Below are 12103 nucleotides of genomic sequence, written 5' to 3' on the forward strand. Positions count from 1 at the left end.
AATCCAAAAATGGGCAGAAGACCTAAATAGACATTTCTTCAAAGAAGATATACAGATTGCCAACAAACACATGAAAGAATGCTCAACATCATTAATCATTAGAGAAATGCAAATCAAAACTACAATGAGATATCATCTGACACCAGTCAGAATGGCCATCATCAAAAAATCTAGAAACAATAAATGCTGGAGAGGGTGTGGAGAAAAGGGAACACTTGCACTGCTGGTGGGAATGTGAATTGGTACAGCCACTATGGAGAAGAGTATGGAGGTTCCTTAAAAAACTACAAATAGAACTACCATATGACCCAGCAATCCCACTACTGGGCATATACCCTGAGAAAACCATAATTCAAAAAGAGTCATGTACCAGAATGTTCATTGCAGCTCTATTTACAATAGCCCGGAGATGGAAATAACCTAAATGCCCATTGACAGACGAATGGATAAAGAAGATGTGGTACATATATACAGTGGAATATTACTCAGGCATAAAAAGAAATGAAATTGGGTCATTTGTAGAGATGTGGATGGATCCAGAGACTGTCATACAGAGTGAAGTAAGTCAGAAAGAGAAAAACAAATATCGTATATTAACACATCTATGTGGAGTTTAGAAAAATGGTACAGATGAACCGGTTTGCAGGGCAGAAATTAAGACACAGATGTAGAGAACAAACGTATGGACACCAAGGGGGGAAAGTGGCGGGGGTGGTGGTGTGATGAATTGGGAGATTGGGATTGACATATATACACTAATATGTATTAAATGGATAACTAATAAGAACCTACTGTATAAAAAATAAATAAAATTCAAAAAAAGAAAAACAGCCCAAATTATCTTACTGCTCTTGGAAGTCAGCAGTATACAATCAGTTCACTGGTATTAAGTCATGGAACAGGGAGACATTCATTTACTTAATCTCAATCAAGAACCGGAAGTCTTGAATGCATTTGAATTCTATATATTGACCATGTATGCAGCGATGCTGGAAAACTTTTTAATTAGAGTAGAACATCTTTACATTATTTTGGATTTTCTACGAACACAACTGTGCAGCCTCTTAATAGTACAATATTATTCTTATCCACTTCAGAGCTTCTCGCTTTGTTTTGTTTTACTTACTTGGTTGGTGCCTCCAGTGCCCTGGTGAATACAAGTGGTCATAGGGAACATACTTGGATCATTGCCCATCGTAGAAGAAAGGACCTCAGGTTCTCACCTTTACAAAAGATGTCTGGTGTTGATTGTTAAACATGCCTTCATCAATGAAAGGAAATTCCCTTTTATTTCTGATGCGATTTTATTTTCACCAGGAACTGTTAGTATATTTTATCAAAGGCTTTGTCTGCATCTATTGAGATGATTATTTTTTATTTGTTCTATTAAAGTATTGCATTATGTGATAGATTTTTAAAATTTTAAGTTACTCTATCCTTCAAAAAAAAAGACCCCAAAGTATGGTCATGAAGTAACGTCCTTTTAATATATCACTAAATCTTATTTGTGTACACTTTGTTTAGGGATTTCCATCTAAGCTCATGTGAGAGATCTTCCTGGGACTTTCCCATTTATAATTCCCTTTATAATTCAGGTTTTGGTGTAAATATTTTCCTGATCTGATGTGTTGAGGTATGTTTCTTCTTTTTCTGTTCTCAGGAAATGTTTTTGCAATTTTGGTGTGTGTGTGTGTGTGCTTGTGTGTGTGTCTTTCATGAGTACATGAGTGCTTGGAAGAAATCACCAGTGAAGCTTCCTGAACTGTACACTTACACATCGGAAAGTGATGACCACCATAGTATTTGTCTGCATCCCATCACACAGTTGCAATTTCTTTTTCTGGTGAGAACATTTAAGATCTACTCTCTTCAAATCACTCAAGAATGGGATACAGTGTGATTAGCTATAACCACCATGCTGTATATTAGATCCCCAGAATTTATTCATAACAGGAAGCTTGTGCCCTTTGACCAATATCTTCCCATTTCCCCCTCGCTCCAACCCCGGTAAGCACCATTCTACTATTTCTTTCAGTTTGAATTTTTTAGATTCTATATAGTTCAGTCGTGGGTAAGTTTTGATTACAGAATCAATGTATAAGGTGATAGATTTTCCATTTATTCTTATATCCATTTAGTAAATTGTACACTTGAAGATTTCCATTCCATCTACATTTTCTGTATGTTGGTATCAAATTTTTCATAATATTCTGTTACTATTTTTATAAAGTTTGTAGGATTCGTGGTGCTGTCTGCAATTTCTTTCATGATTTTAGAAATGTGTGCCTTCTCTCTTTTTCCCTCGGCCGTGGTGGCTAGGATTCATGAATGTTTTCAAGAATGAGTTTATTTTTTGCCTTAATTGATTTTCTCTACTTTTTGGTTCTCTTCATTATTAGCTACCCTTGTCATTATTATTCCCACCTTCTACCTTCATTTGAAATAATTTGCTATTTTATCCTAAACTCTTGGTATTATATGTTAGGTCATCGATTTTTTTAAAGGCTTTTCTAATATATTCATTCATGATTCTTAATTTTCTCAATTCATATCTTTGATGTGTATTATTTACAATATCATTCATTGAAAACATTTTCCCACTTCTGTTTTGTTTGTTTTTTTGTTTTGATTTTGGTTTTCAATTCACACATTGATTTTTGAGAAGTCTGTTGCATTATTTCCCAAGTGTAAGGATATTAGTTATCTTTGAGGGTGGAATCAGGTGACTGCGAAGGGTCCCAGGGGCTCCTGGTGGTCCGTGTTGGGAGTCCAGGCTGTCTGATGGCCGTTAGGTGGTGTCCACTGCAGGCAGGGAGCTCCTGTGCCTTCCGGGGTCCGTGCAGTCTTCCTCCCTGGAGCGTGGGGTCTGGGTCCTTCCTGGGCTAGCGGACGGCGAGAGAAGCATACACGCTGGGCTCTTCTGGGGGCTCCCCTGACTGGGGGGCAGGGGGTGCAGTCTCCCGTCTGAAGGTCGAGTGGTTCAGCTGGGCATAGGTCACATCCTGGGGCGCTTCAGATGCGGCGGCCTGCGGTGAGGGAGAGGGAGGGAGGATGGTTGGGTGGGGGAAGCCTGGGGGCCCAGACAGGATGGGACCCACCTGACTGTCCCTCTGCCCGTCCTCTTCCACTTGTCTGTCCTTCGTGTCCAGCAATCTCCCCGACAGGGAGGAAGGAGAGGTGGCCACCCCCCTCCTTAGTCTTGATCTTGAGTGGTTCACCTGGGCATACATCCCCTCCTGGGGGTCTGCATCCTGCCTGTTCTGCTGGAGGGAGAGAGTAAGACAGAAAGGGGACTTCCTGGATCCACTGTGATCTCCTCCCGTCAGCTTTCCACTGTGTTGCCAGAGTGATACTTTAAAACCTAAGATCAGGTCACTTTCCTGATGGAAACTCCAGGGACCTCCTAACACCTTGGAGCCTCTGGATTCTTTCTACGGTTCTGATTTCTGTATTAACACATTATCTCCCTTGCTCATTTGGCTCCAGCCGCACAGCCATCTTCCTGCAAAAGCAGGTCCCTGCCTCAGGACCTTTGCACTTGCTGCCCCCCCCACCATGCACTCTGTCACCTTCTCTTGCTTTACTTTCCTTATCGGGACCTTGCATTCTAGGACGCTACCTGCTTCTTTACGTATAGTCTCTGTCACCCACCAGGTGAGCTCCCTGCTGCACCTGCAGCACCTACAGGGAGCCGGGGGGATGCGCTCTCCTTGTGCACCACTTTTGGGTGAATGAAGGAAGGGGGGCCTGGGGACTTTCAGGTGATTCACTTATTCACAAATCCTCTTGAGAGGTGGGGCTTCTCTGCAATGCCGGAAGGTCAGACAGAGGACGAGGAGCCAGGAAAGGGGACCCCGAAGGAGGGGCCATGAGGTCACAAGGAAACAGGAGGGGTGGAGTCACAGCAGGAGGACCCAGGAAGCCCGGAAGGAGAGGTCAGTGTGGGACGCTGCTGGAGCTGGGATGTTAGGACAGAGACGTGTCCATTGGACTGAGTTTGGCAACAAGAAGGTGTTTGGTGGCCTGGACAGGAGCAGGGGTCTCACCGGATGGTCCAGCTGCACCCCCTCCTCAGGCTGTGTGTCCTTCACGGCAGCATCTGCTGGGGCGGAACAGGGTGTGTACCGCTGGGCGGGCTTCCCCGAGATCCCTCAGGGCTGGAGCCCCCGCAGTGCACCCAGAAGGGGCCGCTGAGACCCAGGGATGAGGGGAAGTGGGGGGTTTCAGTCCGCACCCCCCGAGCCCACCCCTTCCCAGCCTTGCCCTCCCCGACTGCCTCCAGAACCCTGTGTCCCCCACCCCGTCCGCTTCTGCTCACAGAGGGCCTGGTCCTGGGCGGCGGCGGCTGGGCAGGAGCTGGGGAGGAGGCGGGCGTGTTAGGGGAGAATGAGGGGGAGCTGCGGGCGGGGTGGGCCTGGGGGTCTTCGGGGCGGGAGTTACCTGCTCTGCAGGCCTCTGTCCTTGGGCTCTGGGTCTGCAGCCCCTGCGGGAGGGTGCAAATCAGCCTCACCCCGGGCTGGGGCAGGTGACAGAGGCTCGGCCCTGGGACTCTTGGGACCCCCGCCCCTCACACGGGATTCAGGAGGAAAGAAGGAGACCTGAACTCACACTCGCGTACACGTTTCAACACTTCATGAGGTTGAAAAGGAGGAAAATACCTTAAATTATACATGGCAGCTGACAGTACGTGTTTTCTTTCTAGGTTTTTGAGTTTCAGACTCTGGACCATCTTTTTCTAAGCTGACCTTGCCCATCTCTTAGGTTTCCCTTTGGCTGGTGCCCGAAGCCCAGCACCTGCAGGGGCCTGGGTCACCCCGTTCCCTACTCACCCGACTTCCTGCGTCTGCTCTGACCCCGGTGTCGGACGAGGAGGACGAGGAGGACGAGGGGCAGCAGGACGAAGGCCACCGAGACCCCGATCAGAACGTTCAGGTACCGTTTGAGACCTGGGGCACCAGTGACGTCATGAGTGAGCCCAAGATGCCATTCAATTGAGCGCCTACTGTGTGCAGGCTCATGCTGGGGTCTGTGCATTCATCTCCTCTAACCCGCCCCACCCATTTTACAGACGAGGAAACTGAGGCACAGAGAGGGAATTCACAAACCCCAGGTGACCCAGCCTGGGCATGGCAGAGCTGGGATTAGAACCCAGGGCTGTGGGCTCCCTGAGCTGTCTTCCTGCTGCGCCTCGCCCAAGGTGGACACCAGCTTTGTGCTCTGGGGGCTTCTCATCTGCAGGGGGGCCTGTCCGAGGGTCTCATCTGGAGCCGAGGGTCCTTCCTTGTTACCCTACCCTCCCCCACCACAGCAGGGACTGAGGGAGGGGCCCGTTGTGTGCGGTGGACTCTTCATCTTTCCCTCCCCCTCCCCGTACAATGCCACCATCACTGCGGCACTGGGGACAGGCCCCCATACAGTCACGTCCTCAGGGGCCTCCCTGTAAGGCCTCCTCTCCTGGGGGCTCACAGCCAGAAATCAGAACTGAAGGAAATTTAAGCTCTGGGCCACGATTCTCTGCTTTTACACTTGGAGAAACTGAGGCCCAGGCAGGGGAAAGGGGTCCAAGTGAGCATCTCCAGAGGTGCCTGAACCAAGGGCATAACTGAGCCCTGCCCCCCTGGACCCAACACCATTTCCCACAGACTCTCACTCACCCGTCTGCGGGCCTGGCTCCGTGGGGGGAAGGATCCCAACTTCAGAGCCTCCTGGGGGTCAGGACAGGAGGTGAGGGTCGGGGGCTGCTTCTCCCCATGTCAGCCCACCGCTCCTCCCCCAGGATGGGCCCCGAGGGGTCATTCCCTCTCCATGACCCCCCACCCTTCATCCACCAGCCTCAGAGCTCCTGGAGCCTGTGGTCACTCCAGCATCTCTACCTAACTCCCAGCCCCCCTGGGACACAAGCTGTGCTGAGATTGGGTCAGGATTTAGAGCAGGTGAGGACCTCAAGGGACAGGCCTGGGGCCAGGTGTCCACGTACTGGACAGAGGCCCCAGTGGCTCACCAGCTCTTGAATTGGGCCCTGTGTGTGGGTGGTGGTGTCCCCAGAGGATCCTGGGAAAATTCCTGTAGTTGGGTGAGGGGCTGCGGCTTCCCTGGGACCCTCCCTCTGCTCACACTCTTGTGCTGTATCTGCTCTGGGGCTGCCCTTGGCTTTCCCCCTCCTCCCATCTGAGAAGTCTGGTGACCGGACTGAGAAGTAGCAGGGACGGGAGGGCCTTGTTTCCCTCCGTCCCTCTGCAGGCTGGATCCCCCTCCGGATGACCCTCCCTTAACTCTCCTTTGGAGCCCCTCACTCCTATCCTAGAAAGGGGGTCACCTTCAGAGCTGACAACAGGGACACAGAGGCGACAGGGCTGGAGCCCCTCACCTGAGACCGCGAGCTCCAGGGGGGCACTGGCGTGTGACAGCAGGTAGGGGTTACTGCTGAGTGAGCTGTAGCACCTGTAGGTCCCACTGTGGGCTGAGGTCACAGGACTCAGGGAGAATTCGGCCTGGAAAGGCCGACCTCGGTACTTTGATCTAAGACGCAGTGGGGGCCGGGCTGCCCCCTCCTTGGACAGAAGGAAAGTTTCCCTTGTGCTCCCTGACTGACACAGCAGGGTCACGTTCTCTCCTGAGGCCACCACGGGGCCCGGCTGCACCGAGAGGGAGGGCGTGTCAGGGAACCGTCCTAGAGAGAGGAAGCGGGGTGAGGGCTGCCCGCCCCCTGGTTCTGAACTGCGACTCAGCAGGGCCTCCCTGAGGCCCCTCATCTCTGTCTGTCTCTGTTTCCTGTGTGTCTCTCCCTCTCCCTGCCCACCCTCGTCTCTCTCTGTCTCTCTCCCTCCCTCCCTGCGGACCCCTCATGCCTGGTCCCAGCATTACCACCTGGGGCTCCCCGGCAGGGCCTGTGCAGAGTCTGGGTCCCTGACTGACCCGCTGGCTCCTCACCTGCCACCAGGATGTCCAGGGGGTCACTGGGGGCCGACCACTCGGAGGAGAGGTTGTGTCCACCGTAGCATCTGTACCGGCCCCCGTGGGTGCTGGTCACCGGGCCCAGGGGGAAGTCGGCCTGAGAGAGCCCAGCGTGGGGCTGCCGGCCAGGGCGCTGGGGGAGGGCCTGTGCCCCCTCCTGGGACAGAGCGAATCTGTCATAGCCGACGTCAGAGCGACACTGGAGGGCCAGGCTCTGTCCAGAGGCCACGACAGGGCCCTGCGGGGTCAGGAGGGAGGGCTTCCCAGACACACCTGGGGGACGAGCAGCCTGGGCTGTAGGGGCTGCTTCCTCCCATGAAGCCCCTTCTCCCGTCCTGGTCCCCAGGCCTCACTGTCGCTCACGCTCTGTGTCTCTGTCCTGTGCGCCCCACTCCCCCCCCACCCCACCCTCTCATCTGGGACAATCCTGGGAGAAAAGCACCTAATAATCTGTCTCGTGCCTCAAAAAGTGCGTGAGGCCAGGGTGGGACCTCCTCACCTGGGACCAGGAGCTCCAGGGGGTCACTGGGGGCCGACCACACCTGGGGGGTGTCCCTGTTAAAGCCGTGGCATCTGAACGTCCACCTGTGGCTGGGGGTCACGGGACCCACGGGGAACAGGGCCTGGGTCTGCCCATCGGGGCGTCGCTGTGCATCCAGGATCCAGAAGGACTTGGGTTCTCCTTCCTTAGTCAGAATGAACCCTTCCCATCCCTGCCATGAGCCACACTGCAGGGTCACATTCCCTCCCGAGGTCACCACAGGGCTCGGCAGGGCTGAGAGGGTGGGTTTGCTGTGGGCCTCTAGGAGAGAAGGAGGGAGCTCGTGAAATGGGGCTCACACACCCCTCCCCTCCCCCAGGGCTGGGCTGTGAGAGGGACACACCCCTGAGAGCAGACCCCCTTTCTGAGGGCAGAGCCTGAGGCCGGGACCCCCGAGTGTCCTCTCACCTGTCACCACCAGCTCCAGGGGGTCACTGTGCTCTGACCAGCCAGTGGGGCTGAAGTAGTAGTAACAGTGATACCTCCCTGCGTAGGACTGTGTCATGTGTGGGATGGACAACTTGCCCTTGTCCCCGGGCTCCAGTGAGGGCTGTCTGTCCCAGGAAGCTGAGCTTCCCTCTTTATTCAGATGGAACTCCCGGGCCCCCGGGATCCCCTCACACCAGATGGTCACGGGGCTCCCCCTGGGGATCACAGAGCCTGGCTCAGCCCAGATGGTGGGTTTGGGGAGGGTGCCTGGAAGGACATCAGAGGCTGCGTCACAAGACCTCCTCACCCCCAGGTCCCCAGCTCTCAGCCCCCAACCTCCCAGACTCCCCCCCTTCAGCCCAGAACTGCTGCTCCCCATCCCCATTGCCTGGGGGTGGCCCCTTGTCCCCATGAGCAGGAGGGAGCTGGGACACCTGGGGACAGACTCACCTGCCTGCACCGGGGTCCTCAGGCCCACACTCAGCCCTGGAAGAGAGGCCCCTGTGAGAGGTTTGCCCTGAACCCTGAGCAGCGCCTCTCCTGCCCGGGAGCCTCCTGAGTCCTGGGGTCTCCTGACAGAGCAGCCTGGCTGTGGGGAGGGGTCCCTCCCCGGCTAGGGCTTCCCCTCCCCCTCCTCCATCTCACCGAGGCAGAGCAGGGCCGTGAGGCCGGGGGTCATGGCGTCTCGTCCCTGTGGTCCAGGCGGTGCAGATGGAGGAGACCACGGTGCTCACAGGACGGACAGACACACAGGGTGTGTCCACTGGGAGGCTGGTCCTCCCCGTCACGGGGCGTCACGTCAGCAGCCCCACAGGAAGGGGAACTGCCCCTCCCCAGGAGCCTGGCCCTCGTTTCCACAGGGCTCAGGCTGGAGTGGGCAGCGGGCTTCTGCAGACATACCTGAGCACGTCTGAGGCCTCACTTGACCCATAAGCTGCTGCCTTCGTGGCCTGAAGTCCTTTTTGACCCAAGCATCAATGTATTTATTGGGTATTTGCAATGTGCCTGGCTTAGAAGTACATCCTAGGACATGACAGATTCAAACCCTGAGCTTGCAGAGCTCAGATTGGCAAACAAACAAACAACTGAACAACGACCACCAAAAAACCCCAGAGATATTCAGTGTGTATGTTTCCTGTTCCTGCTGTGGCAACCACAAGTCCATGGGTTAAGGCAACACAGATTTATTACCTTTACGTTCTGGAGGTCAGAAGTCCAAATGGAAACCCTTGTGTTAAAATCAAGTTGTTGTCAGGCTGTGTTGCTCCTGAGGCCCTGGGGTGGAATTCATTCCCCCACGTTCTCAAGCCTCTGCAGGCTGCCGTGTCCCTTGCCTCATCCCCTCCCAAGCCCGCAGGCGCCGCCTCTCCTGCTCCTGCTTCCGAGTCCCATCGGCCTGGGCTCTGGCCCCTCTGCCTCGCTCCTTCTCTCATCAGGACCTTGGTGGTAACAGGGGCCCCCGCCCCCCGGGTAATCCAGAACCGTCTCCCCATCTCCACCACGTAGAAGGTGCCTTGGGGGGATCTTAAAGGGAAATTCAGGGCTCATCCTGAGATTACAAAATGATGATAATACAAATAGAACTCAGTGTCCTTCTGCGCGGAGTAAGGTAGAGCAGGTGGTGAGTTTGGAAATCACGGTGACTTTCCTGCTCACCCCGGCTGAGCAGAGGGACAAGAGGACAGAGCCTGGGAGGCCACGCGGACTAAGAGGATACCTGGGGCAGGGGCCCCTCACCCCCAGCGAGGGTTTCGACACTAAAGATTTCACAGGAAGCACAGCAGCTACTTCCCCACACAGCAGTCTCTGTTACCATCCCAAATAAGATGGATGACGTCTCCTTTTTCAGAAAACAGTTTCTGCACGTCATAAACCCCAGATGTGCGCCCCGGACACGGTCCAAATATGCCATCAAGTGCCGAGAGCCCGGGGCTGGGTTCGAGCTGGACGGTCAGAAGGTCAGTGGTTCCTGCCCAAGGTACTTCCTCCGCCCACACTTCAGTGGTTTGTGTTCATCTGCAAATGCTCCCAGATCATGGAATCCTGTTTGGATCAGTGAGATTCAAACAAGCTCACGAGTGGAGATGCTGGGTTCTTTCCTTCACAGCCTTGCTCATACTGGGGTTGATGAGACACGTGACTGAGGGCTCCTGAGGAAGGGGAGGCCCTGCAGAGAAAGGAAGCGTGGTGCACACAGAATAGGAGGTTTGCCCAGACCACTTCCTGGTTAGATGCCAGCTGTGCATTTGGGGGTGGAATAGCACTCAAGCCATGTTGTCCTTGTTTCTCCTTTTTGGTGATTTGGTCTTTCCTAACTTAGGAAATTCGGCATGCCCCAGGTTTCTCCAGAGTAAAGCTGTTATTTGCCCTTTGTAATTAATCACCGGTCTGTGGGGAGGTACTTTGAGAGTTTGTACATGTCATGCTGCTTATTAAATTTTCACTTTATAAGTTTAGCAGCTACTGACTCTATGCCATAGCAAAAGCTTCTCTTCTCCCAAATGCACCCATTCACATGGAAATCACATTGTTTATAATACCCCACTACTTTTAAATGCCTTTAAAATACGGCCAGTCCTTCTTGTGTTTCTTCTGTCATAATAAGCAGACGCATCTAGGCTTTCTTATTTCCTCACGACTCAGAGGCTGTGTGGTGTGTTTTAATTTCTGGTTCAGCTCGTCCCCGCTACCCGCATAGCTCTTCTCTTTCTGTGTTTTCCTAAGTATTCTTACGTTTTTATTTTTCCATATGGAGCTTAGTATCAACTTGTCTAGTTCAAGAAGAAAAGCTTGTTAAACTCAAAAGCTTTTGCACAGCAAAGGAAACCATAAAACAAAAGGACAGCCCACGGATTGGGAGAAAATATTTGCAGATGATACGACTGACAAGGGATTAGTGTCCAAAATTTACAAACAGCACATGAGGCTTAGTATCATCAAAACAAACAACCCAATCAAAAAATGGGCAGAAGCCTAAATAGACATTTCTCCAAAGAAGATATACAGATGGCCAAGAGGCACATGAAAAGATTTTCAACATCGCTAATTATTAGATAAATGCAAATCAAAATTACAATGAGGTATCACCTCACACCAGTCAAAATGGCCATCATCAAAAAATCTACAAACAATAAATGCTGGAGAGGGTGTGGAGAGAAGGGAACCCTCCTGCACTGTTGGTGGGTATGTAAGTTGGCGCAGCCACTCTGGAGAACAGTATAGAGGTTCCTTAAAAAGCTAAAAATAGAGCTACCATCTGATCCTGCAGCCCCACTTCTGGGCATATATCTGGAGAAAAACATGGTCCAAAAGGATACTTGCACTCCAGTGTTCATTGCAGCACTGTTTACAATAGCCAAGACCTGGAAGTAACCTAAATGTCCATCGACAGGACTGGGTAAAGGTGACGTAGTACATATATACAGTGGAATATTGCTAAGCCATTAAAAAGAATGAAATAATGCCATTTGCAGCAACATGGATGGACCTACAGATTGGCGTACAGAGTGAAGTAAGTCAGACAGAGAAAGTGAAATATCGTATGATATCCCTTATATGCGGAATCTAAAAAGAAATGACACAAATGAACTTATTAACAAAACAGAAACAGACTCACAGACTTGCAGAATGAACTTATGGTTACCGGGGGGAAGGATGGAGGGAAGGGATAGTCAGGAAGTTTGGGATTGACATGTACACACTGCTATATTTAAAATGGATAACCAACAAGGACCTACTGTATAGCACAGGGAACTCTGCTCAATGTCATATGGCAGCCTGGATGGGAGGGGAGTTTGGGGGAGAATGGATACATGTATATGTATGGCTGAGCCCCTTTGCCTTGCACCTGAAACTATCACAACGTTGTTAATCGACTATACTCCAATATAAAATAAAAAGAAGAAAAGCTTGTTGGTGTATTTGGAGGACTGAGGTACATTTATAAATTAGCCTACGAAGAACTGACATGTTTGTGATGCTGAGTCACTCTGTCTAAGGATAAGGTGATTTTCTTAATTTGTTCAAATCTAATTTTTCCGCCATTCAGAAATGTTTGAAAGATATACATTTGCATGGGTTACGTTTTGCACATTTCTTATTACATTTATTCCATAGAATTTTCCTTTGTTGTTGTTGACATTCAGGGTGAAGTTGGGATTTATTTGTGTATATGAAAAT

The 12103-nt window shown here is 51.6% G+C and overlaps 1 protein-coding gene across 1 annotated transcript; it reads right to left on the reverse strand.

Annotated features, from left to right (window-relative positions):
* Positions 1-2882: 2882 nt before the first annotated feature.
* On the reverse strand, positions 2883-8661 carry LOC307066345 (leukocyte immunoglobulin-like receptor subfamily B member 3; the record flags this gene model as incomplete). Its single annotated transcript, XM_079723471.1, has 13 exons — positions 8570-8661; positions 8375-8410; positions 7904-8191; positions 7454-7756; positions 6916-7227; positions 6368-6670; positions 5655-5705; positions 4830-4946; positions 4441-4603; positions 4319-4356; positions 4047-4099; positions 3099-3263; positions 2883-3026 (listed from the first exon to the last, which is right to left on the reverse strand). Exons 1-13 carry the CDS (start codon positions 8601-8603, stop codon positions 2883-2885), a joined length of 2007 nt encoding a protein of 668 aa, XP_079579597.1. The 5' UTR covers positions 8604-8661.
* Positions 8662-12103: the final 3442 nt, after the last annotated feature.

Source organism: Hyperoodon ampullatus (genome assembly GCF_949752795.1).
Source record: "Hyperoodon ampullatus genome assembly, chromosome: 18".
NCBI lineage: Eukaryota > Metazoa > Chordata > Mammalia > Artiodactyla > Ziphiidae > Hyperoodon > Hyperoodon ampullatus.